This window comes from Culex quinquefasciatus, chromosome 3, assembly GCF_015732765.1.
Source record: "Culex quinquefasciatus strain JHB chromosome 3, VPISU_Cqui_1.0_pri_paternal, whole genome shotgun sequence".
NCBI classification, from domain to species: Eukaryota; Metazoa; Arthropoda; class Insecta; order Diptera; family Culicidae; genus Culex; species Culex quinquefasciatus.
Genome location: NC_051863.1, coordinates 135,475,548 through 135,503,509, shown reverse-complemented (window position 1 = coordinate 135,503,509; position 27,962 = coordinate 135,475,548). Strand labels below are relative to the sequence as shown.

General features: G+C 36.9%; 1 protein-coding gene across 1 annotated transcript; it reads left to right on the top strand.

Annotated features, from left to right (window-relative positions):
• Window positions 1-27: 27 nt before the first annotated feature.
• Window positions 28-27,962, top strand: LOC6036189. The gene is made up of 2 exons (XM_038261202.1): window positions 28-542; window positions 27,275-27,962. The coding sequence occupies exon 2, from the start codon at window positions 27,732-27,734 to the stop codon at window positions 27,960-27,962; it is 231 nt and encodes a 76-aa protein (XP_038117130.1). The 5' UTR covers window positions 28-542; window positions 27,275-27,731.

The window sequence follows — 27,962 nt, the reverse complement described above, 5'->3', positions numbered from 1 at the left end:
TCAACAGTTCCATAACTCAGACCCAAACGGTCCACCACCGTCAAAGGTTCTGCCGTCGTGGTCGTCGTCAAAATCGGGTGTATTTTCACTTTACGGCCGGTTAAGCGTGTGTCTGTGCACAGTGTCAGTTTTTTAAAAACATGTTGTTTTACAACAACCGCACCCCGGTGCATCACAAAGTTATGTTTGTTTGTTTCAATCGGGGGTCGTTTCAAAAGTGTGACGGTTGAAGAGTCTAGAGTAAGATATTAAAATAACGTATGAGGATAAAAAGAGAGCAGAATAAGTTGCTTGAAAAGATAAATTCGTTACGATGTTTTCAGAACTTAATTTAAAATTGTGAACAAAATCCAAGCAAAAAATATTTATTGTTTGTACTCAAGTGTGGGTGGCGATTCTTAATGATGTGAGGAAGATTTATTGCAATTTTTAAAGAGTGAAAACGAAAAGGGAGATTGGATGTTTCAAACGGCGACAAGTGTAATCATTGCTGTTACTTTGTTACGTTACGTGTCGTGTTAGCACAAGTGGACACTTCAAGTGTGAGTTTATGAGTTATTTATTACCTGTTCGGAAAATTGTGTAAGACGACTTTCGGGAACATTTATTGTGTTGTTTGCATAAGAACTACAAGCATTTAAAGAAAGTGTTATGAATTAATGTTAAGAAATTTTAGTCGTTTTGAGCGGTTTTGTTTTTCTTACTTTATTTTAAATTTTTCTATGTGTATTTCGTAATTCAACGAAACTTCATTCAAGCCATCTCCATTTACAGTTCAGACTCGATTATCCGAAGCCTCGACGATTGCCTGTAAAATTCAAAAATGCATTTTTTTTTTCAATATTTCCTCATCGCCATTTTGGCCGCCATCTTCGATTTATAAATTCTAAATCACTTAAAACTAGTTTGAGGGTCATACTAAGGCTCAATAATCAAAAATAAGACAACAAAATAAACAATTTTTTCGTGACTCGATTATCCGAAGTTTCGATTATCCGAAGGCAAGGTAAAATATCGGATAATCGAGTCTAGACTATACTAAATTTTGGTTTCCTTCTTTGCTTTATTAGTTAGTTCTATTTTCATAAATTCCCACCCCCACACACTGTAGTGACGTACAATGCTGCCGGTAATGCATATTCATCAACGCCCGGATCAAATGAAACACGCAGATCCTTATTTACCCAAAGCTGAGAATGAGCCCAGAAGAGGAAGAAAAATCCAAATAATCTGTCAACGACGGCTAAAGTTTCGTGAAAATTCTTGTACGGTGAACCACACGCCACAATTTATGACAGTTTTTAACAGCATAAATGTCTCATTTGATTAGTTTTAAATGTTTTCATATTTGCTCTCAAAATCATTTTTGTGCTCAAAATTGCAAATCGGACAAATATGCTTCCCTTTCCCCCTCATAATGATCGCTGATGGGGCAATAAACCAACAAGTGGCACTTTACGACAGAGTGTTTTGTTTTGGTTCACCTCAGTCCATTGCCATTTCTGGTTAAACGCCAGTGGAGCGAAATTTGGTCAACGTTCTTTGTGTTTGGTTGTGATCAATTCCACTAAAGGAAAACTGATTAAAGTTTGATGAGAAGCTAAAATTTTAAATTTATGATATTATGTTTAAAAAATGTTTGAAGCTGGTGAGAAATGTATATTTTTGCCATTTTAACGCAAACATAAAAAAGTGTCATAAAAATATGAACGCAATTTCAGGAATGTCAATATTGACCCAAATTGTTAGCCACTCGTTCTCGTTTTCTGAGAAAAGTATGTAACACAAGTATAAATAGGTTGCATTTTGGCCGTGTGCCCCCCAAAGAAGATTTTAAATTTGCCAAACTTTCCACGGAACGATTTTGCATAAAACAATAATCATGCCCCCGCAATCACGGTGTAGCACACCACAGGAAATATTTTCGCTTTTCTCAAAAGATAATTCTGTTTGCTTTGGAAAATCACAAACAAACAGGAATAAAACAGTCATTCAAGGCAAACAACCGGTAACTTCTTTTCTCAGAATGTTGGGAAATTTCCTTGTGAATAATACGCGAAATTCTGATCACGGTTCAATCCTGTATCAATGTTTGAAAATTACTCACAAACTATTCTAATAAAATTTTCACCAAACTTATTATTAAACAAAGCCTAACCCATTTTCAAAGCCTACTCTTGTCTTTTTACTCTTCCCTTTAAATCAGAAGCAAAAAAACACGTCGAGGAAAAACTGGCAGCGGAAAAACCGCGAGAAAATTGTGGCACCCAAAAATAACAATAAACAGAGCGCGCCAGGGTGTGCGAATTTATTTTCCCAATGTTTTCCTTTCGTTTTGCGGACATAAAACGAGCACAGCGAATAACTGGTTCATGTTTTGGTGCACCTTTTGGGGCGTTCTTTTGCTTTACTTTTTTGATAGTTTAAAGTAATGCCTTTCCTGCATCGTTTGGAGTTGACAGGTATTGTTTTGAATGTTTGCAAGTAATTAAATGATTTTTTAATTGTAAAGAAATTCTAGTTTTTTATATTAATTTCTCGTATTTTTTCTCGTATTATTGTTATAATGCAATGTAAAATATATTAAAAAGTTGTCTCGAAGTTCATTAAAAATCCTCTAAATATCGGCAATCCACAAACTCACTCTCCCAGAGACTGGAAAGGGATTCTATTTTTATTGCTCATTTGGATAAACCCTTCCCTTTAATCAAAACATCAATTTTGCCTCATTGTTTCGTTTTTAATACAAGTGCACCATTTGCAATTTTGAGTCACATAATTTCAGGGCTGCGGAGTCGGGTCATATTTCAAGCGACTCCGACTCCGACTCCGGCTTTCTAAGTTAAGCCGACTCCGACTCCAGCTTTCCAAAATTTGTTGACTCCGGCTCCGACTCCGACTCCGACTCCGACTCCGACTCCGACACCTAATCTGTATTTTAAATATACATAAAAAAAGCATTTTCAGCTTTTTAAATTTATTTGAGAAGACGTACATGGACGTTGTGTGATCCAGCCCAGTACACACTTAAAGCATACAAATCATGAGAAAATTCTTATATTTGAAAAATAAATTAAATTATATCAATTATATCACCCAAATTTCAGACATTTGAAAAAAAAATAGACTTGTTCAACGATATTATTTAAGGGGTTACATACATGTATATCAGCAAAAAAGTCAGAGGTTGGTGTGAGCACACATTTCAACTTTTTTTAAATTCTTTTTTCAGGGCATTAAAATATACATTTTCACCTACTAACAAAACAAATTTGGAGATATTTGGTTGCATGATTGCCGAGATATAGCAAGTTAGCAGTTTCAAAAAACGGGTGCCACGATATCTCAACACTGTCTTGACCAAGTCGGCTCAAAATTTTGGTGAAGACTCGTTAAACCGATTCCGTGTGCATGACGAAGCCCGATTTTCAAAAAAAATATTTTGAAAAAAGATAAAAATATTTTTGTGTTTTTCATATAAAAAACCAATAGTTTTTGATTTTTGTATTTTTTTAAAAAGCTAATTTTAGAAATTGGGTTTCGTCATGCACACGTGATACATCTTGAGAGTCTTCACCTCAAATTTCAGCCAATTTGGTCCATCCCATCTCGAGATATCGTGGCACCCGTAAATCAACTCGGGTTTAGAGAAAAACGTCAACAAAGTTTGACAGCCCGCTTTGCGCATGGCAAAATTTTGAGCTTAAATCGTCTCTAACTCAGTTTAATCATGAAATATCTTCATGAAACTTTCCGGAGTGATTAATAATCATCTTTTGAGTGGATTTAACAAATATTCTGTAATATAAAATTTTGTGATTTTCTACATGTATGTAACCCCTTAAGGATCAACACAATCGATATATCTAATAAATTCAATGACTCGTATATGCAAAGTTGCATATGCGAGGCATAAGAGCGCCGGTTTAACTGTATTTCAAAATTAGTTGCAAATTATTTTCGATATTTTTTGACAGCTTGAAATGTTTACAGCAAGACACTTAGATTTGTTTTTATTTACATACAAAATGAGCATGTTGCGTTCCAAGTAGAAGAATGATATAATAGTTTATAATGTTTTAAAAACATAATTATTTTTGTTAAATACTGATAGTGAGCTTTCCAATCACAATAAAAATGCTTCGAAAATATCATGTTTAAAAAATGGAAGGGGTCGTACCGCCCCTCCGTTACGAGATATCAAAAAAACGGACCTCGGATTCGTGATCAGGAACAAAAGTTACCCCTTAGGACAAAGTTTCACGCAAATTGAAGAGGGGTCGGGCAACTTTTCCCGATTTTGTGTGAGTTGGTAGAGAATTACCCTGATATTAAACGGGACAAAAATATGGGGAGTGACATCTATATCTCACTACAGGCAGCTCGCCCACAGCCAACACAAGCTGTCAACTTTGGCAACAGAACAAAAGGGAGCTGTCAATAACGGCGCCAGCATAAAAGAACATCTGTTCGTTACGGAACCAAAACAAAGCAACTGCGCATTGTAAAAAAAGGTACAAAAACTGCAGGCATAAAATGGAAATAAAGTGATCATTGTTTTAATGTTAAATTTAACAGCAATGTACGTTTAAAAGTAAGTGTATGTTTCTGAGGTGATTTTTATCAATTTATTTGCAAAATAAATAACTAAAGTTGGGATTATTAAGCACACATCGGGCCGATGACCTCATTTAAAGTTGTTCTTTTATCACATGAAACGTTTAACTTAACTACTGTGTAATTTGACTTTGACTACAGTAATTCTTATGACAAAAATTGAATTATTAATAAAAAAATATTTTTGTTTTCACTGTGCTCAGTTTGCGAGGCCCTTCCCTTGTTCACGATTTTGTGAACTGATTTTTTTCCTAATAGTAAGGATAAAACTGACATAGGAAAATTTACCCTTTCTAATCAAACACCTTTCTTCGTCATATGGAGAGTTTGATGCTCGATTAAAGCTCCAAAAATGCAATTTAGGCTATAAATTACCAGCATCAGCACCGCCTCGAGTAAGCACGCAAATGTATGCCACTTACTGGACAAAAAAATAAAATTTAATGCACTTTTGATCATAATTTCTATTTTGCGAGACCATTTTTCATCATTTTGGTGGCACACACATCCACACGCAAGATGAGAGCTTTACTGCTTAACGAAAGTCGCCATCAATATCTTTTCACTTGCGTTAACGTTTTCAAAGCGCTTTCAACTACCGGCAACAAGTTCTTGTGAACATTAGTTAGTCACTCACTTGAAAAATAATTCCGAAACATGTAAATAATAAGCAAGCGCCATCAAAAAACAAACGCGCCAAGTTTGTTTGACGTTTGACTTTTGACGACCCACTCCAATAGAGCTATCTAAGCCCGATCTCACACACACTAGCACACCATTTGTTTTGCTGGCTGGTACAAAATTTAACCTCACTATTTTTCGTGTACGTACACGCAATACATGCTCGCGTAGATAACTCTATCGAAGGCTGAAGAAACCGAGCGAGAAGCGAATACAAGAACTAAGCACAAAGGGTGGCCACCAACACCACCAGCAGCGCCTGTTGAAGTGAGCCACTGATGCCAGGAAACTTTCTCTGTAAATGCTACTTTTCGTGAGTGTTTGCTTAAAATTTCATCACAATTGGCTGCACTAAGCAGACTGAATAGAGCGCTGGAAGAAAAAAGAACTAAGCTGAAAAAAGGGAAAATGGGCGTGGCCCGTCTGATTAGAATACACTTGGGAAATATATTTGTTAAGTGCTTGTAAAAGGAATAGAATAACTTTAAGTAAAAGTGAAAATAAACAGAAATGTTCACAAAAAGTTGCTCTACTCGTTGGTGTACTTGGTTTTAGTAGAATTCAAAGAACACTCACCGCATATTAGGCTTAAAATGGGTATATTTCCTCTAACAATCGGTAATCCATATAAGCTGATTATTTTTGAGAATATTTTTAGCTGATTATTCCAAAATGAAGGCAAACATTGTAAATAAATTTATTTAAAATTGGACTTGTTAGTTTTGTAAAACATTTTCACATCTGGAAAACTATTATTAAGGCATTACAGTCTCGTTGTTCAATTATTCGATGGATGTAATAGGGCTTCGGATTTGCTATAAAAAATGGGTCACATCACAATTTTTCTATAATTGGTCGCAGTGGTTTTAAGACTCCACAAAAAATTGGGACTTCGGATAATAGAATCACGAACAAAAAATTGTTTTTCGTATTTTTTTTTTATTTTCTCATTTTTAACATCAAATTCGAATTTTAGAAACCCATTTCAAATTTTAATCATTGATTGCCATCTTGGATTTTAAAATTCTAAATAATATTGGAGTAGTTTTGGGGTAAAAAAAAATCGCCTACGGATAATCGAGTGACTGTATCTAAAATAAATAAATATGACATACACACAGAGAAACCTCTTTTTACGCGGTGGCGTTACGCTTTTTATTTCGTCGATTTCTCTAAAACCATATAATATTTTTGCAAGCAAGGTGAAAAACAACCAATTTCAAAATTCATCCCCAAGTGACATGCAAATACTGAATCATTAGATAAATTTAACTGTAGCTAAGTAAAAACGATTCAAATTAGATCAAAAAGCCATAAATCTGCACTTTCCCACATAATGCCGAACCCAAGTTAGAGCTCATCAGCTAATGCACAGTCCAGCAGCTCGGCTGCAGCTCAAAAAGTTCATCCACTTTATAACTTTTTGTGCTGTTTGCACACTTCCGCTGGCTAGCAGGCTCCTCTCTTCCTCGAAACGGGAAGTTAATATTCAGTTCAAATCTTCTCCGAACGATGGATTTCTTGTGCGTCAACCGAAGCATAAATCGAAATCGCTGCTCAAACATCCATCGCGAGCTTGGTTCAACAATCAACCTCATCGCTGAAATCGATGCCCCGGCCTTGAGTGATGAATCAGGTCCGGAACCTTGGTCCGGATGTAGCCGCCTGGATGGTCCTTTAACAGTGGTATGATGGGACCAGTCGTGCCACGACTACTTTGAATTTCCTACCCTCGCCATCGTCCACCGTCTTTTGCGGAGGTTCACTGTGCTGAATGCTTCCGAACAAATAACTCCAAGTGAGACGGGGAGGTTTGGAATCCGGCACAAGAAACTTTGCACAATGTGCTTTTGTGGAAAACTTTCAGCACACTCGTTGCTCTGGTGGTAGTAAAGTAGAGTAGAAAGTGGAGAAATACCCGGATACCGGAATCCCGGACGCGAGGGTGGTCTTTTTCCGGCCAAGTTGAAGAGTCATAAAGTCCGAACTGCTGAGTGATGCTGGGTGCTGGATTGTGGCGTGGTGGATGTACTTTGTTTGGGGTGGGCTTTTGCGCCCACTTGTTGCAGGATTATGCAATTGAACTGCTGCTGAGTTGGCAGTTGAATATCTCAAGATGTGGGTTATGAAATTGTTGCCAGTTAACCCCGACTGCAGCTCGCACTTCTGTGTTGGGGTTTGCTTCAGAAAGCTTTGCCAACCACTACAAACTCAAATGGTTCATTGTTTCACTACTTTGTTGTCTCTCTGGCAATGATGCCAGTGTTAACTTAAACAGAAGCAAAGGATTTTCACCACGAGCAGTTTCACTTTTTTGTTGAACTACCAGCTTGATACCCGTTCAGCAAACAAATCTAACCTCACAATAGAGATGCAGAACTTTATTCTCTTTGAGTTGGAAGGGTGGTATGCATAAACTGAACAGATTAGAACTTCGGCTGTCAGTAGTTTTAGACACTCCGACATCCATCATTCAATTCCAACTGCGGATTTTCAAGAAGTTTTAACCTCACCAACTCCTTATGTGTTTTTTATTGTTAAAAAAAGATGTAAGCTACAAGTTGAACATTTTGTAACAATTTCTTATTCAGAGCACCATGCATACGATCCTTAAAGTACTTATGCTCCTGCTTTTGACACTTTATTGCATTCCTTGCACCCTGTTCACCCTACATTACACAACTTGCCTTCATTGATGAAGTTTATATGAATAAAATCTGCAACCGAGGGAAACAATCATCGAGAGAGAGAGTTTTATTTGTTTCACGACGCGTATCAATCCTTCAGATAAAGGCGGATGGGTGATAGCATCAATGGCCGTTGTCACCGATAAGGACCCAGCAGCTACACTTGTCAGCATCATTCAGTCCGAGCGGCGGCATCAAGGATTCAATGCAGGACCGTTGTTCCATGAGTGATAGGCGGGGTTCATTGAAATATTACGTAACTATTACAAATCTCTCCAGGATTCCTAAATTAATATCTATTAGCAAACAATAGTTCAAAAATTTCAAATTTTGTTTCAAAATTTCCCAAAAATCATGAAATTTATTTTTTTAATTTTTTTTTGCTGTAATATTTTCAAGAGAAAAGAGAAACGATAAAATAATTTGAATTATTATCTCAGTTAGTGCTACTTATAATATAAATCGTGTTACGCAACACGAATCAGAGCCAAATTCCAGAAAAATTTAAACCTTATCGTATTTTTAAAAATCTCAAATTTTGTATTGCGTATTGCTTGAACAACCCCCTCAACTGTTTACGACGACGATCGGAGCTCATTGTTATGCAGTCCTGCAACGGAGTGTCACTTGACGAGAAATGAGACAGCTATTCAGGGCACACTGTTGAACGCTTTCTGGTTGATACTTTTCGATAGATCTTTTGTGCGTGAGAATAAAACTCTCATTTTCAACGATGTAACAAAAATATAATCCTGAAGGAGCTATTACACTACGGCAAACAAATAAGCAAACTCGCACTTTTTGACAGTTTGTCAGTTTGCCTGCTTTATTTGTTTGCCTGTATTTGTCTGTACAAACGTCAGCTGGCATTGTTTGCGGTATTGTATAGCTCCTTGTGAGTGATCAGAATTGAATGAAAAATGACTTGAAGAAAAAAAAGAAAGGATTAATGTTTGCTTTTGGAAATACGCTTTACTCAGAAATCTTTAAAAAACGATTGATTGAATTTTGGCACAAAACCCGGAATTCAAAGCCTTATTTTTGAGAGCTATTTTTCTGAAATACTTGTGCGATATCTGTATCCGCTCTTAAAAATTTGTGCCTTCGATCGTTGGAAAACCGCTCGTAAAACCCACAATTTTAATATTTCAGATTTTTAGGAGGCGAGCATTCCATTTTTTGATTCACAATTTTGGACCGGTAAATGTGATCAAAACCATTTTTAGAGGTATTTTTAGACTATTTTACAGATAAAACTTTCAAATGCAAAGAATTCAATTTCAAACAAAATCGTATTCGATGCGCCATAAAAAGTTTGTGCCCAAAATGTGAAGATTTTTCAGAGCTGTTGCCATATAAATGTTTAACGTCTCATTTTTATCTGATTAAATTGTTGATTTTTTACAGTTTCATATACTGAACATCAAATTCGAAGTCCGGGCTCGTTCTCCCTCGAAAGATCAACAAGTCGTCAAGTCGTCAAGTCGCCTAGTCGTCAAGTTGAAGCATAAACGCCAGCTTATTAACGCTTGCGCGTGAAAGTGCTAATTTTGGCTTATTTTAATAGATCGACAAAGTGCAATATCGAAACATATTTTTCAAAATTAATCATAGACTAACGTTGAAGACTGAGTACTCTTAAAAAAATTCTAATAATGTGAATTAAATTTGTTTTTTTTTAATTCATTAATAAATAGGCATTCGAGATTGAGCCTAAAAAGACTCTAGGCTTTAAGTCAAATTCTCACTGAGTAATAACATTATGTTTCTGAAAAAAATAATTCACCAATATTTTTGTCGGATTTCCTTCATTTTGTTTTGTATGTCACCTCTTGGTGATATTAAATCGGGTTTCCAATATTGTATCACCGCCTTTCTGACCGCCATCTTGGATTTACAATTTCTAAATCACTTAAGCTTGACAATCAAAAATAAGACAACAATGTTTCGTGGTTTGATCACAGAGTAACACAGAGTGAGCAGTCGGAACAAAAGTCATCAAATTTTGTGGCTCCGTTACGGTTGTTGTTGTTGGGTCTCCGTAACGGTAGCAGGCGTTATGTTTTTTTCATGCGTTATGATTTTGAACGGATATTTTAAAATTTAATCTAGTTACCACATTTTTTCCAACAAATTAATGTCTGTCAAACTTTCTGTTTTGTTTATCACGTGCATTTTTGTTCTTGAGGAAAATTAGTTGGAGATGTGAAAACATAAAAGTCGTGGGAGGATTCCGTCGGATGGACCGATTAATCGATGTGGCGCGTGGAAAATGTCTGTTGAGCCGTGCGAGAAAACCGGTCGGCGTGAGGAAATGTGGGTGTTCTGTTGAGCTGCGAAGGAAAAGAAGTCGAACGAGCCGGTCCTTCGGCGTGACACGCGTGCGCGTGCAGAAAGTGTTAAACTATTTGTTTTTGTTATTTAATTGTAAGCAGCAATAAATGAATCATGAACATCGCACATTAATTATTTTCATTATTTAAAACCAAATTGAGAAAACGAATTTAACAAAATCATGCAAAAGTATTGTGGTTGAATCACGCTTGAAAATTTCAAGCTTATTTATTCGAACCGTTTCCATGTAATTGCGGCATAACGAGATCATGTTTTCGAACCCCTAGTTTGTAGATGGCCTGGGTCTTTCTCATTGCACGTTTGACGAACGTATAGAAAAACAGAAATTAAAACTCTCTGCCGGAAATACCATTGTTCAGGACCATACGATGCTGCTGGCTAACGAAACCACGTATTCCTTGCTTTACAACCAAGATTTCCACCCACTTGGCCACACGATTTCGCACTCGCCTTTTATCTACCATCACAAGAGTTGAGGATCCCTACGTGATATCCCCACGATGAATCGCCAGCCAAAAGCGTCCTTTTTCCGTTCAGCGCATTTTTGCTGTCTACTGAACTAAACCACCATAAAATTAAAGAAAGCACCAGTCGCCTTTTGCAAAAACAAACTTTCGCTCAGAAAATTTGGTTTGTTTTGAAAGTTTGACAGCAAAACTAGCCGCAAAAAAACGTAACGCCTCAAAAGCTAGTGAACTGCGATCAGATGATTTGAACCCTACCATTTTGGTGCAAGTCGGGCTGACGTCTGATTTTATTATAACCGGGGGATGTACCGCGATGTACCGCGTAACGATACCATAAATCAAGAGGCAGTAGTGACTCTGTGTTACTCTGTGGTTTGATTATCTGAAGTGACATTTTTTCGAGGCCTCTGGATAATTGGGTAGATTAGTCATCAATAAGGCACGGGGAACAATGATAAAATGGCTCTCACAAGACGTAGTTTCAACCAATCAGGCTCATATTTGGAGGAAAGATGTGTCTACTAGATATACGTCTGCCATAATAGTGGCTTTGGTTATGGAAGCTCCCTTGCAAAGTTATTTATACATGTTTGATTCTGGGGTGTAAAAGTAAATTATGACTGAAAATTACATTTTCGCTCATAGGCTGCCATTAACACAAAAACTAATATTTCTCCAAATTTCTTTCGTTATTTCACAGGGCATGAGTTGGGCTACAATGCCCTTTTATTAGGTTTGACCAAAATTTAGAATATACCCAGGCTGTCTCATTGTTCCCCACTCTTTTCGGCCCATGGGTAACAATGAGACACTTTGATTATTCTTCATTAAACTTTTCAAAATCTATGGAAATCTTTCAAAACATGAATTGGAAGTGATTTTTGGCATAATAATTGAGTTTGAATTTCATTTAACCAAAAATATAAAATTATTCGGTAAAATATATGGATTTTACAAAATTGGAATACATCCCGTGTCACGATGTCAAACCGGCCTGATGGATTTATAAGCTGAAATCACCTGATTCGCCACCTGTTGCCGCTCAGCGCGATGGCAATGCTCCAAACATAAATGGTCACATGAAAGCGTGAATCGTTTTTCCAACACAATTTAATGTTTGGCCCCAGGACCGTTTGCACAAAATAACGATGACGCAGAATCATGATCTCTGCTGGTTGGTCCCGGCTTCGAAGCGCTGTGTTTAGACGATAAATTAATTTCATGAGTTGGCCACACTAACTGCTCTCGCTGGCTGGCCGGGCGTCGTTTTGCGGAACGGAATCGTCGTTATATTTTAAACATGACCGTTTTTCGCTCCGTCACTCAGCAATTACAAGCAGCAGCAGCAAGCCCAGCATGGATTCCACCCAGCCAGGCTGAGCAATGTGAAACGTTTCATTCATAGCCCGGGGTACAGAAATAGTTGAACTCCAAGTAAATCCTTCGCCAGCTGCCGTGTGGCGACGGACGTCCGGATGGCGCGACATCGCAAACTATTGGCAAACTCCGAGTTATGAGGTCGAAGGGAGCAAAAAAAAGCCACCCACTTTTCTGCTGAGCGGTGTTTTAAACGCGTTTCTATTGATTTAGTTTCTGGGTTGGACTAGGTAGCGACATGTGTTGCCAATTTATGTTGGAATTACTCCAAAAATCGTTTAAACTGCAATTCCATGCCAAAACAGCATGATAAAAATTTCCAGGTTCTTCCATTCATTTTTGGAAACTAGACGAATTACGTTAAAAAAAATAATAACCTCCAAAATAGCAAAATTTCGCATTGAAAGTTTTAAGTTACGCCGTTATACGACTAGACCCGAGACTCTTTATTCACTGTGACTAAGTACCGAGCGAACGAGCGAAATCGCGCGGAACCAGCTAGTGGCGAAGCAATTAGGCAATTTTAATAGTCATCGCCGTAATTAATAAACATTTCTCCACACATACACACACACACACATCATTTGGAGGCGCGTTGGACTCGTGCAGGGCGCGATGGCGGGCGCGCGCGTTGATTGCTGGTACGATGAAAATTCGCACGTGGGTGGTGTAGTGTGGTTGCGGTTTTGGATGCACCACCACTACCGCCCCTCAACTCCAACTCCAAAGGGGTTTGAAAATAAAAAATGTTGTGGAAAATTCAATTGTGGGGTGCCATCACTTGTTCCGTGTGTTTGTGTATGTGCAACAATTAAAACGTAAGTCATATCTCATGAAGAAGAATGAAACTGAAAATATTTGCAAGGGTTTTAATTTTGCAATTTTATTTGCAACCTCAGAGGATTCAAGTTTTGATATACATTGCATGCAAAATACTCAATATTGCTGGCCCAGCAAACAATAAACTCATAAAGTTGTTAAATATAAATCAAGTAAACCGTCATCACAACGTAATATTTATAACTCAATTCCAGTTGAGAAATTCACTGACACTGCGGACAACGATTACCTTAAAATTTTAATGACCAAAGAAGACATTTTGCTTCATAAGTTCGTCCATTCATGTTTGGCAGCTGTCCATACCGAATACCTTTTAAAATAACAAAAAAATGATCATTTGAGCAAAGTTGTAGATATTGCTTAGGACATCTCAGAAAGAAATAGTTACACTCTAAAAGAAATCCCGTGTTTTTTCATTCGTCTGTACACACAAAATATAGATTTATTGATATTTTTTAGATGACAAAAATTGCATTTCTGAGCTATGACACAATTGAGATCTTAATTCATTCGACATTGGAGCAATTCTCTACCAAAACCGGAAATGGATTTTATTTGTATTTTTTTATTTGGCTCAAACTTTGTGGGGCCTTCCCTATGACCAAATAAGCTATTTTGTGTGATTGGTTCATCCATACAAGTCTCCATACAATTTTGGCTGCTGTCCATACAAAAATGGTATGTAAATATTCAAACAGCTATAACTTTTTAGTGAATTTTCTGATCAATTTGGTGTCTTCGGCAAAGTTGTAGGTATTGTTGAGGACTTTTGAGAAAAAAATAGGTACACGGAAAAATATTGCAGATTTTTTAATCAACTTTTTTTTCACTAAAACTCAATTTCTCAAAATACGTATTTTTTGATTTTCGAGATTTTTTGATATGTTTTAGGGGACAAAATCCGCAACTTTTGAGCCATAAAGAAACATGGTCAAAAAATCTGCCGCCGAGTTATGAATTTTTGAAAAAAATAGTGATTTTTGGAAAAAATCGAAGTTTCATGCAAAAACAAGTTTGACATTGTTTTTTAATGTGAAATGGAATTTGCAATCGAAAAGTACTCTACAGATTTTTTGATAAAGGGCTCCGTTTCAAGATATAGCCACCGAAAGTTTGATTTTAGCGAAATATTTGCAGTTTTTCAATTTTTTAAAATAGTGAACATGAGTGACCGTTTCTAAAAATATTTTTTTTGAGAAGTTAAGAAAATTTGCTATAAAATTGTCTAAGAGACATTGAAGATTGGACCTCGGGTTGCTGAGATAGAGCCGCTTTAAGAAAAAGAAACACGAAAATTGAAGTTTTCTTAATCTCACCAAAACAACTCACCATTTTCTAACGACCATATCTCAGCAAATAATGGTCCGATTTTCAATTTTAATACATGAAACATTCGTGAAATTTTCCGATCTCTTCGAAAAAAAATATTTTGATTTTTTTTAAATTGAGACTAGCATTTTAAATGGGCGTAATATTCAATGTTTGACCCTTTTAAAATGTTAGTCTTGATCTAAAAAAATATTTTTTTTCGAAAAGATCGGAAAATTTCACGAATGTTTCATTCATCAACATTGATAATCGGACCATTAGTTGCTGAGATATCGTCATTAGAAAATGGTGGGTTATTTTGGTGAGATTAAGAAAACTTCAATTTTCGTGTTTCTTTTTCTTAAAGCGGTTCTATCTCAGCAACCCGAGGTCCAATCTTCAATGTCTCTTAGACAATTTTATAGCAAATTTTCTTAACTTCTCAAAAAATTATTTTTAGAAATGGTCACTTATATTCACTATTTTTAAAAATTGAAAAACTGCAAATATTTCGCTAAAATCAAACTTTCGGTGGCTATATCTTGAAACGGAGCCCTTCATCAAAAAATCTGTAGAGTACTTTTCGATTGCAAATTCAATTTTGTATTAAATTTTTTTTTCCAAAAATCACTGTTTTTTTTTCAAAAATTCATAATTCGGCGGCAGATTTTTTGACCATGTTTCTTTATGGCTCAAAAGTTGCGGATTTTTTTCCGTGTACTTATTTTTTCTCATAAGTCCTCAAAAATACCTACAACTATACCGAAGACACCAAATTGATCAGAAAATTCACTCAAAAGTTACAGCTGTTTGAATATTTACGTACCATTTTTGTATGGACAGCAGCCAAAAAAGTATGGAGACTTGTATGGGTGAACCAATAACGCAAAATAGCTTATTTGGTCATAGGGAAGGCCCCCACAAAGTTTAAGTCAAATCAAAAAATACAAAAAAATAAAAATGGTCAAAATCGGCCAATTTCGTAGAGAGTTGCTCTTTGTTGGCATTTTCTTCGAAAAAATCATATTTTTTGAAAAACGTTAAAAAATGAAAAAGTGGACTTAAAAATAATCAATAGGCAAGAGGTAATGATACGAGGTGGTCAGATAAGTCAAATACTTTCAAAAACATACATAAACTTAACAAGATAAATGCAATATACTACTAAATATCAAACAATAGAAACATAATTCTAAAAATGTATAGTTTTTCGAAGCACAACAATTTTCGCAAAATGACCTCTTGAACATGCGAAAAATAAAGGGATTCTTAAAAAAATGTGAGCATAAGACGGTTAAAACTGAAAGATTAGTCCTTTTTATGCATAACTAAAAATAGTGGCAATTTTTTAGAGACATAACAGCCAACTTTTCAGAAATTTCCAGATTGTGCAAGAAAATAATTGACCGAGTTATGATTTTTTCAATCGATACTGATTTATTTCAATCGATACTGATTTTTTTTAAATCGAAGTATTGGTCGCAAAAAAATTTCAACTCCATTTTCCGATGTAAAATCAAATTTGTCCTTCCTTTCTGCTCGAGGTTAAGAAGAGAAAGTTTGATTTTCCAAAATTTCTTTACACAAAGTATCACAAAATACTAACAGTTATACAACAAGAGATAGCAAAATAACATATAAAATTTGGAAACATTTTTTCCTGAACATTCAAATCTTTTACCGATCTTAGGATCGGTATTTTTTTTATTATCATTATTATTATTATTATAAGATCAATTCAACGCATGAAAACTGAGATTAGAGAATTTAGTAAAGGGACAATCCATAAACAACTTGAACACTTTTTTGAAAATTTCAGATCTCTCTCTTCTTCCTTGTGGAAAATTAATGCATTGATTTTAGTGTGTAGCGTTGACAATTAAAAATATGTTTCAAAGTAAATACTTCCTCTCCAAAATTGGCACAAAATTCCAGGACCAAAAAAAAATCTACAATACCCCAAATTTCAATGGAACTACAAATGTACAATACATTTTAACACGCTTTTTTCATTGAAGTGCCCCAGTTTTAGGCATGTAAATTATCACCTAAACTCCAAGCTCGAGAAAAAGGGGGAATTTGTATGGAAATTCCCCCTTTTTCTCGAGCTAGAGAGTTAAGGTGTTAAATTTTTATTTGTTTTTTATTTTCAATGAGGGGGGGTGGGGGCATAATACAATAAAATACTCTATTTTTTCTATACGTGCATATTAGGGTGACAATAAAGAAAATCGATCAAGGATTCTCCATGATTCCTTAGGCAAAAATAAGCAAAAATTGGGCGAACTCGGTTAAGGTTTAAGGGTCGCTATTGATCGGTAAAGTTAATGGAACAAAATATTTTCATACAAAAACGTCTTCATTAAATCGCAAAGAACTCGTCAGGATTAAGCCGGGTCGATTTGCGGTCCACTACAAAGTTGTTTTTCATAAAACTTTACATAAGAATCTTACACATGACAATGATCCGACATTTTTTGCAATTTTTCCCCTACAAACTTCAACTACCAAAAGCGACCCTTAAACCTTAACCGATTTGGCTCAAAATTGGCACAGTTTCTTTTTTAAGCTAAAGAGTCGAGCTAGGAGGTATCTTCAAAGATTTTCCAAAATTTTCTTTTTTTGTCACTCTAGTGGTGCGTAATTAAAATTGATTTTGACTCTTATTGAAAATAATTTAAAATAATTAAATTCAACATAATTTCAAAATAAACAAATGTTGTCAAGAAAAACATTTATAAGAAATGCTTCAATCTGTTGAAAAATCGTTTTTTTACATTTAAATGAAATAAAAATATCGCTCTTAATTTCTAGGAAAATGACATTCAACATGACTCATCATCTCCCGCTGCCTTCTATGCTGAGTGACAACATAACCAAGCATTTTTCTTCATACTGCAGTAGCAGTAAACGAAAAAAAAAACTGAAAAAAATGAACACACAAAACTCTGTTTAATTTTAACGCATCTCTGATTGATATATTTACGGACTTCCCGGGTGGACGCTTCCCACAACGCGCCCCTTCCCCCTAGGGGATGTGTTGGTGGGGTACATTGAGTTATTTGGTTGAAATTAACTTTCACTGAAAGATTTGCGCTATTTACCGTCACCATTTGGGTAGAGGAAGGGAAGTAGACAGGGGGGGGGGGGAAACTGTTTAAACAGAGAAAAAATCTTCTGGATCGGTACTAAAGTACAAACATCAGAATTTTGAACCGAATAAAAAACAGAACTTACCTAAATCTACATTAATAATTAGTATTAATACTTTAACGTTTTTCACCAACTTAAGTCAACATAACATGAAATCACCCTATCATGAGGAAGGGAGTTTCCACGTTAATTTTTTGCCATTACCCGTGACGGAAAAGTCGGAGAAAAAAAATAAGCGTGGAAATATCGTAGGAAGCTCGTGTGCTCACGCAGCACACACGGTGGGAAAACCACATGTTTGATTTCTATTTTTGTGCCCCTTCTATGTTATGTTTTACTTAAAACACTGCGAAAATAATGTTTTCCGATGCGCAAACGGCTAAACTGACGTGGTTTGAGGTGTGAAGACGAAAGGTTTCTTTGTTTATTTTACCTGTTTGACTATTTTTAATGTTTCTTTTTTTCCGGAGAACGCTGCGTTGGTAACCATTTTTGTTTACTTTTGGAATTTTGGAGAAAAAATATGAAACATGAAGCATCAAAACGACAATCTTCAATTTAAAATTTAATTTAAAACTACTATCAAGAAGATCATCAATCCTCTTTCATTTGGCTCAAAGGAATTCGAATCGCACAGGTTGTGGTCCTGGGGGGAGTGGGAACCACAAAGCGCAAAATTCTTTCATCAAAAGCTGCAAAAGCAATCCCCTCTGCGTGCACTATCGGTCATCTATTGGCATGGTCTTCGACTTTTCTTGGCTGAGAATCCTTTCGAGACGGATGAACATTGGATCATTTGGGGTAAAGCTAGTAGATTTCGTATTTATAAAACTTCTTTGCACTATTTTTATTTTTGCAGAAATTTACCTGAAAAGTTACAAAAAAGTCGAAATTATAAATTTAAGAAAATTAACCCCATTTACCCCGGTGTTATCTTTTCCTCCCCGACCAAGCCAAGTTATTTCACAAAACACCACGATCCCGGTCCGGTGTTTAACGACCTAAGAAAACAGTTTCGCGCGCGTCCGCTCTCTCACTTTGTCTCTCTCTGGCATTCAGTCTCAGAAAACATTCTTCTCTGGCGCATTCTCGCTTTTTCTTGCGCTAACCCTTTGAGTTCCTTTTTTACTGAAAAATACCTCATTATATCTTTAAAATATCGTTTAAGAGCGAGTTTTTCACCAATGTGTAACAGGTCGTATCGAGGTGTTCCGATTTGGATGAAACTTTCAGCGTTTGTTTGTCTATGCATGAGATGAACTCATGCCAAATATGAGCCCTCTACGATAAAGGGAAGTGGGGTAAAACGGGCTTTGAAGTTTGAGGTCAAAAAAACATAAAAATTCTTAAAATTGCTCGCATTTCCGTAAAACTTCATCAATTCCAATTCGCTTAGATGCATTCGAAAGGTCTTTTGAAGCACTTCAAAATGTGCCATAGATATCCAGGATTGGTTTGACTTTTTCTCTTAGCTTTTGCAAATTACTGTCAAAAATGGATTTTTTTAAAACCTTAATATCTTTTTCCAACAGCCTCCAACACCCATACTCCTATAGGTCAAAAGATATGTAATTTCATGTACTAAAAGCCTATGGTATTAACTTTTTGGCCAATCGCAGTTTTTCTCATGGTTTTTTGATTTTTCTATAACAAACATTTTACAACGTTAGTTTTTGCCCTGTAGGCCGCCATAGCGACATTTTTTTGGTCTCAATTTGGTCATATTCGGAATCCTCGGACAATTTCACGTTAGTTAGAAGTAGGGTAGAGTAGTCATCAATGAGACACGGGGAACAATGATAAAATGGCTCTCACAAGTCGTAGTTTCAACTAATCAGGCTCATATTTGGGGGAAAGGTGTGTCTACTGGATACACGTCTGCCATTATAGTGGCTTTGGTTATGGACGCTCCCTTGAAAAGTTATTCGTAAATGTTTGATTCTGGGGTGTAAAAGTAATTTATGGACAAAAATTACTTTTTCGCTCGTAGGCTGCCATTAACACCAAAACTAATATTTCTCCAAATTTCTTTCGACGTTCCATAGGGAATGAGTTGGGCTACAATGTCCTTTCATTAGGTTTGGACAAAATTTAGAATATACCCAGTATCCAGGACTGTCTCATTGTTCCCCACTCATTTCAGCTCATGGGTAACAATGAGACACTTTGATTTTTCTTCATTAAACTTTTCAAAATCGATGGAAATCTTTCAAAACATGAATTATTAGTGATTTTTGGCATATTTATAGAGTTTTAACTTCATTTAACCAAAAATACAAAGTTATTTGGTATAAATATACGAATATTACAAAATTTAAATACTTTTTAGTATAACTTTTGTTAATTAAAGTTTCATGTTTGCAAAATTGCTCTAAAATGTTCAAGGCAAGTTACCTGCAATGGAACAATACAAAAACATGATGTTTTACTAGAAAAATCTTGATTTTCGTAGTGTGTCTCATTGTTCCCCAGCTGTCTCATTGTTCCTGCCAAGTGCGTATACAATGAGACAGTTGAATAACTCTGGCTGTAGATGTCGGATCGATCTCATATTTTGGTCAATGTTAGAACACATTAAAAGAAAGAAAATGCAACAAAAAGCTCATTTAAACATGCTGATGAAAAATGAGAAAAATCTTTGAAAGTTTAAAACCAAAAGTGTCTCATTGATGACTACCCTACCCTATTTGAGTTGTAAATTTGATTGGAAAAAATGCCATTTAGAATGAATTAAAATATTTTTTAACAATTTGTTGGATTAGGGGTAAAACAGGTTTTCGCCTACTTGATACAGCATTTGACGTAACGTCATGATTCGAAATCCGGACACTTAGTAACATATTATTTTTGTTATAGCTGGCAAAAAATCATGTAATAAGTTGGAAATGTGGAAATATCATCAGGATTTAGTATAAACAGTCAATTTTAAGAGAATGCATGCAAAATATGTCTTTTCTAACAATTTTTCATCAGAATTTGAAAATTAAAATGACTTGTTGTGCTTCGAATCCCGGACACTGTTGAAAGCTGATTCGAAATCCGGACACTTTTGCTTCGAATTCCGGACACTCGATTTTGCTTATAAATCGCACAAATTTGGATTGAAATGTTAGTGAATGGCATTCTTTAGGTCTCAAACAAGCTGTTAACATCAAAACAATCGATAGTTTTTATAAAAAATGGCTAGAATTTAAGAAAATCAAAAACATAAATTTCTGCTTTGCTTTCCCGGTGCTTCGGACGCCTATGAAATATTTCCGTTGAAATGTTTCGCATTTTTGGTAAACTTATAATTTTATTTTATTTAATTGTTTTGGCATTAACTACAGCGTTCAAACAAACTTTAAATGAAAGTTGATGTTAGAATTCATCAAAAAACACAGTTTTGACATTTATAATGCGAACATATATCAAAATAATTGATAAAACAAGTTGAAGTGTCCGGGTTTCGAAGCGTCCGGGAATTCGAATCATGACGTTATTGATCATAGGGTAAATAAAATCTATTTCTTTTTTTCAAAAATGTTTTATTCAATTATTTTTTAAATCAAAATTACAATTCCAATACTTCTAATTTACGTAAAACTGTCCGAGGATTCCGAACATGACAAAATTGAGACTAAAAAGTACCGCTATGGAAGCCTACAGGGCAAAAACTAACGTTGTAAGTTGTTTGTTCTAGAATAATTGAAAAACTATGAGAAAAACTTTCGTAATTGAAAGACGCAACTTTTGGTATCCAGACATGTATAGGTCATTGCTGAAATTTTTAAGTTATCGCATTTTTAGTGGAAAAAGTTGAATTTTTGCCGATTTTGTCATTTTTGTGTTTTTGCGCGCGGCGCGTCGAAAAACGCGGATTTTATTTTCAAAAAATCATATCTCAGAATCCTGTTAATGAACTCCTCCCATTTTTTAGTGTATTATGTAAAAATGTTCGGGGATTCCGATAAAAATATTTCCAGACATAGGCTCTTTAGTCCAGACACCGTCAAAACGGCATTTTAAAGTTTCATTCGACCTTTTCATATGTTAGGCTAGATTTTTAAAACTTCTTATTATTATTTTTTGAAAGGCCAACTTATCACCTTTCATTTATATATATAAGACGTATAAGACAATTGAAATCGGTTGAAATGGCGAGGAATTATGATTTTTTGAAAAAAGTGGTTTTTGCGAAAATCGACGAAAATGACCATTTTTCAGACCACCCTAAGACGGCGTAGGTCACCCTAATGGCCAAACAAAAAAATACGGGTCTAACTATTTTGGCCAGGGCACCCCCAGAAAAATTTTGAGCCCGATCCGAGCACTTTTGTTTTTTCCTTGCTGTTTTCGTGGGGAATTGCTGTATATATATTAGGGTGCCCAGAATACGGGACTTTTTCTCAAAACCTCGCTCCACAAGCTGAATATCGTTCCTTGACCTATTTTAGGACTCTGGGCCAAATATGAGCAAAATCGGTTAACATTTACCCATTGATACTCGGGGGTGAAGTTTGTATGGGAAAAATCGAAAAAATGTATGGAAAACCCAATTTTCTTACAGTTTGGTCTACACGGTGCGCTACTTACATCCAAATATTCCCAAAAGTGAGATTTTCATTGGAAATTTAATGCTCTACAACTTTGTAGAACATACCAAAGCTGTAAAACTTAATCCTGAAAAGTTATTAGCGATTTAAAAAAGTCGATTTTGTATGAAAAACATTTTTTTCACCAACTTTAGGCTCGGATATCAATGGGTTAATCTCAACCAATTTCGCTCAAAATTTGCACAGATGCTTAAAATAACCCAATAAACCGTTTTCCGCTTGTGGAGCAGGGGGTCATTTTTTCTGGGCACCCTAATATATATATATATATATATATAATACTACCCAGTGAGAATTTGACCTAAAGCTTCGAATCTTTTTAGACGAATCCTCGAATGCATTTTTTTATTTAATTTCAGAAGTACGCTATGGGTCGCAAGATAATTATATTTAACTAAGAAAAACTTATTGGATTGACATTATTGAAAAAAATAAAGGGTACCCAGTCTTTAATGTTAGTCTATGATTAACTTAAAAAAATATGTATCGATATTGCACATTGTCGATCTGTGATGAGAAGCCAGAAAGAACACTTTTACGCACAGCGTAAAACGCGCAAGCATAAATGTGCTGGCGTTCATGCTTCGACTTGACGACTTGTCGATTTTTCGAGCGAGAACGAGCCGGGACTTCGAATTTGATGTTCAGTATATGATTTTGTATAAAACCAAAAATTTAATGGGAAAAGATAAAAAAAAATTAAAATAAGACGAAAAACACTAATATGGCTATATCTCTGGAAATAAATTTTGGAAAAGCTTCAAATTTTGGGCCCAAGTAGTTTATGGCGCATGTTTTCGAATGGCTTTTTGTTTGAAACTGAATTCTTTTAATTTGATAGTGTCATCTGTAAAATCGTCCAAAAAATACCTCTAAAAATGGCTTTGACCACATTTACTGCTCGAAAATTGTGAATTGAAAAACAAATTGTTCGTCTCTGACCCCACGGCTACAAATTTGAAATATAAAAATTGTGGGTTTAACGAGTGGTTTTCCAATGATGGAAGACACAAATTTTAAAGAGCGGGTAAAGACATCGCACAAGTATTTCAGAAAAAGAAATACTTGTGCGATGTCTTTACCCGCTCTTTATGATATGATTTTTTTTCTGGGACGATTCCTCGCCGGACACGAATTTTTTAAGATTTCTGAAAAATAAACGTTTTTCCAAAAGCAAACCTTTTGTAAGAAAGGCAAAAAAATATTTTGCAAATTTAATTTCAATTTGTTGTCCGCCAACCGTAAACATTCCCCTAAAATGAGGGGACAATTAAATATATTGACTAAAATTGAAATTTTCATTGTAAACTACTTGTAAAATTGAGCATGAGCATGAGCATGAGAGATCACCCATGGTTGCCCCTCCGTTGCTGAACAGAATCGTAATATCCTTTCAGCACTACTGATTATATGCTTCGACGATCTAGTGGTGTTTCCCTTATCAACAGCATGTATGAATGCGCTGAAAAGATAAAACACCATGATTGCTAAAGCTAGATCAGTTGCGAATAGGTAACAGTCATTGGCCACCAACGGCGCCCGCCATTTCAGTTTGTAGATCTCGATTTTAAGGGACGGGAATGTTAGTTAGCGCAGGTTGCTACTAGGGCAGCTGATTTACTCTGTGCTTACACCCCACAAGCGCCAGGAACCTGAAAATTTGTTAGTAGGGTAGGGTATTTGGTCAGGATTCACCACAGAAGATGATGATGCGACCCAAAATCAAAATGTTTGTTGAAAGGTATTATGTATTATTCTCAAGGCAAGCAATCGGATGCTGCGGATGAGACATTTCCCGTTTATCTGTTGTTAAATTTTAAATGAAATGGTTCAGTCTTAGACAGCCGGCTGTGGAAAGATAGAACCAAAATCATTTGAAATTAATGAATATTGTAAACTACTTGTAAAATTCTTATTAAAGTTTTAAGAACACATTGTTTAATGCGTATATAGGCATTTTTTAAAATCAAATCAAGACTTTTGCATACCGTAAACTGGGGTGACTTTGATGGACCGGGGTGACATTGATAGAAATTTGATTTGGCCACTAATTTTGATACATTTAATGTAACAGTCACATTTTTGCATAAATGTTCGATAATAAGCTATCCCTTAATGCTTACATACTTAAAATTCTCAAAAATGTTTAGATACTAATTTGACGGGCATTTGAAAAACCTATCAAAGTCACCCCAGTTTACGGTATTTGAATTAAAGGATAGGTTGTTGAAAAAACGTTAAAGTTCAAGAAAAAAATATTTACCTGGATTATTGATATGTTGCTACTTGAAAAGATGAAAAAACGTGAAGGAACTTTGCTTCCCGCAAAATGAAAATGTGGCAAACCACGTTCAAACAAATGTTATAGTTGAGATGGTTTAATTTTTTCCAGACTTTTTTCAAATTCCCCGCTGAAGTATATTTTCATGTTGATTTTTTTCTTAAAAATGAAATTACAAGACATTGTTTCTTGTCTCACGTGCATATTGGACCAAATTGAGTTTAAGATCGCCATTTTGTGCGGCTCACAATGCCTCATCTTTCACTTGGCTCCGACAGCTTCGAGAGAGTAGACGTGTGTGACGTGAGCGCTAGAGGAATCGTGCCTCGAGTTGTTTGACGGATGGAGGTCGAAGAGACCTCCGAGACGGATGATTTCCAACTCATCCCCGAAAATCGAAAGCGGAAAAAGACCCCTGAGATCACCGGAGCTGTCGTCGGAGAAGGAAAAGTGGAGCAGAATGTGCTCAATAACAACAAGTTCAGCCCGCTAGCGGAAAACGAAAACAACAACAATGTCAGCCCAGCAGGAGGAGGAGACGCCCCGGCGGTTTCACCACCCGGCCAGTCGGCAGGTAAACAAAAGCAACCACCTTTGGTGGTGAAGAGCACCACGGATATTTACAAGCTCGTGGCAATAGTGAAAAGTTGTAAATTTGGTTTCAAACCGATTTACAAACTAACCCGATTTGGAACCAAGGTGACCTGCTTCTCTGTCAAAGATTTTGACATGTTGCAAGAGCTCCTCTAGAAGAAGAAAGTGGAATTCTACACCCACGAACGGCGTAGCGAACGAAATCATCGGGTAGTTCTTCGTGGTTTGCCTGATGAACTGAAACCGGACGAGGTCAAGTACCTGCTGAAGAGGGATCTCAAGCTGGACGCGCTGGAGGTGCATGTCATCAAGCGGAAGGAAAAGTCCACCGTGGACGAAACTCCGTACATTGTGGTCTTCCCCAAGGGATACACCAATCTGAAGAAGCTCTCTGCAAGTGCAGGAACTGCTTGCAGCTGGGCCATGGGACCAGAAACTGCCACCTCAAGGGGAGGTGCAACAACTGTGGGGGTCCCCACAAGACGGACGAGTGCAAAGTCCAAGAAGCCGACCCGAAGCGTGTGCCAACTGCTCTGGAGCCCACGAAGCCACGGACTGCAGCTGCCTCAAGCGTGCGGACTTCATCCGGAGGCGTCAGCAGGCGCCGAAACCGAAACCGCCGGCAAAGAAGGTGTAGAAGCAGAGTCCAGCAGTTCCAGCGTTCACGCCGGCGGAGTTCCCTCCCCTGTCGGGCGCAGTTCCGGTTGGAAAATCGAAGGGTTGCCCTCGACCCGCAGGAAGTAGCCAAGGTGGCTCCCGAGATGGTGGAGCCACGGAGAAGGAAGCCGGGGAGGTGCTCTACAGTTCGGCTGAGCTGTGAGGCATTTTCTCCGAATACATCGGCAGGTTCAAGACCTGCAAGACCCGCTTGGACCAAGTAACTCTCGTCAGCTACATGATTTCCAAGTATGGATTGTAAGGAGATTTATTTTACTTTTATTATATATATAAGATTTTATACCGATCATCGGTCCCAACCTGGTCGTAGCACCTAAAAGGACCTAATAAAAATAAGTTATGAATAAAAAAAAATGCCTCATCTTTTGACCCTCAAAATTCGATTTCAATCCTGAGATGTTTAAGCAAAATCGAAAAAACTCCGTACATTGTTGTCACTTTTCATATGAAAGAAGTTTCAATCTTGTCGTGCTATCTTGACACACACTAAAAAGTGATGTAAGTGCGACAACTGGCCAAAGGAATTTCAGTTCGGAACGCGTTTGACACACGTACAAGCCCGACTACCGTTAACTTTTTTTTATTATAACTCGGGATCCAGGCAACCAAATTCAACCAAACTTCGGGACAATGCACAGATTGGTCAAACAAAACGCGTTTGTTATTGTTTACATTGCGTGCTCTATTTTTGGCTTATTGAAATCAATAAAAGTGAAACTTTGGTGTACCTTCGCTAAAAATGGTCAGTTTTTAAACTATAATATGATTATTTTCATTTCGAATCTCAGTCCCGCAAGGGTCATCTTCCCTCATTCGCGTACCCATTGTTGACCACGCCGACGACGACGACAACACGATATTGTGGTTGACGAAGACAAAAAGAGCTGGGATCGGCCAAAGTGACCAACCGCTTTTCTTCGCGTCGTTCGCGAAACGTTCGTGGGACACGGGAATCTCTATTTTCAGTCTCAAATCTGGGCCAGACAGGCAGCCAGCGGCCAAGAAGATAATCGTGCTGCGCGCCCCATCACTCTCCGAGAGAGCGAGCCGACGAAAGCCAGAGGAAAATCAGAGTTTTCCTTTCCCTTTGGCCGATAAGACGCGCGAGCGAATTTTCCGCGTTCAGTGCGTTTCGTGCGTGCGTGCGTGACAGATGGCGTCGGTCGCAGTAGTCGGTCGTCGGTGGTGATCGTTTTGTGAAGAGGTTTTTTTTTACCGAAGGGGTTTTTTTTCTTTTTCTATCTCTTTTGTTGAGAGGGGGGTTTTCCATTTCCTTTTTGGCACTTGTTGGCGAGTGTGAAGTGTGAAAAGTGCGTTCAGGAAGTGGATTTTTGTCGGTTGTTTACTTTTCCGGCTTGATTTATTTGAGGTGTTTGATGTTATTTTGGGGGAAAAGTTTCTCCTAAAAATTGCTAAAAAATCAAATTTCATGATAATTCACGAGTGTAAAAAAGTGCATTGTCCTAGAAGATGTTATTTTTATAGCAATTTTCGCGCTCGCAGTCGTAAATAGAAGAATGAACGTGCAAAAAAATCGCTTGCAGTTTCATCAATTTTCCCGGTGGTTTATCCGCAGCCACCTTTGATTTTCCCTCCCCGTGAAGCCAGCTTTTTAACCCCAGCCGAATTCTTCTTCGACAGTTTGCCAGACAAAAGCCAGCGCGTCGCATTAAAATTAACGAAAAGGAAAACACACAGAAAAAAATGAAATGAAAATGTGACTCTCAATTTTCCACCAAATTCAGTTAGTTAGAGTGTGAGTGTGTTTGTGATAGCGCAGATTAATTCGAATTGTTTTAAAAATAAGTGCATCATACAAAGTGTGTAACAAGTGCAACCTAAGAACGAGGAAAAAGCTGCGGAAAATCTGCAAAAGAAAAATCGACCAAACAACCACAGATAGAGAGAAAAAGATAATAATCACATTGGAAGTGTGCAATCAGCAATTTGCCAGGAAAATTCAATCGTTTAAGAGGAAAACGAAGGAAAACGTTCTTCAAACAGTGAACCAGTAACAAGTGAGAAGTGTGTAAATAGAGCTCGCTCGAATTTGTCACTGTCTTGTCTATCGGAGAGGAAGCAAGAAGAAAAGAAAAAGATGTCCACCTCGTCGATTGGGCGGCAGGAGGAGGAGCGGAAGCCGCTGATGGAGGAGTTCTACCGGCAGCGGCGGATCCTGCTCGGCTGCACCCTGCTCGTCGGCGTCGCCGTGATAGTGTGGATCATTGCCATCTCCACCGATCGCTGGTTCCTGGTGACAGGTGGTCAAGGTAAGACACGACCAAGGATGGTGGTGGTTTGCGATGCAACTGCCGTGCACGGTTTTTGA

Bases quoted from the DNA above. Each gene is read 5' to 3' on its own strand.
- LOC6036189 (XM_038261202.1), top strand. From the start codon at position 27,732: ATGTCCACCTCGTCGATTGGGCGGCAGGAGGAGGAGCGGAAGCCGCTG.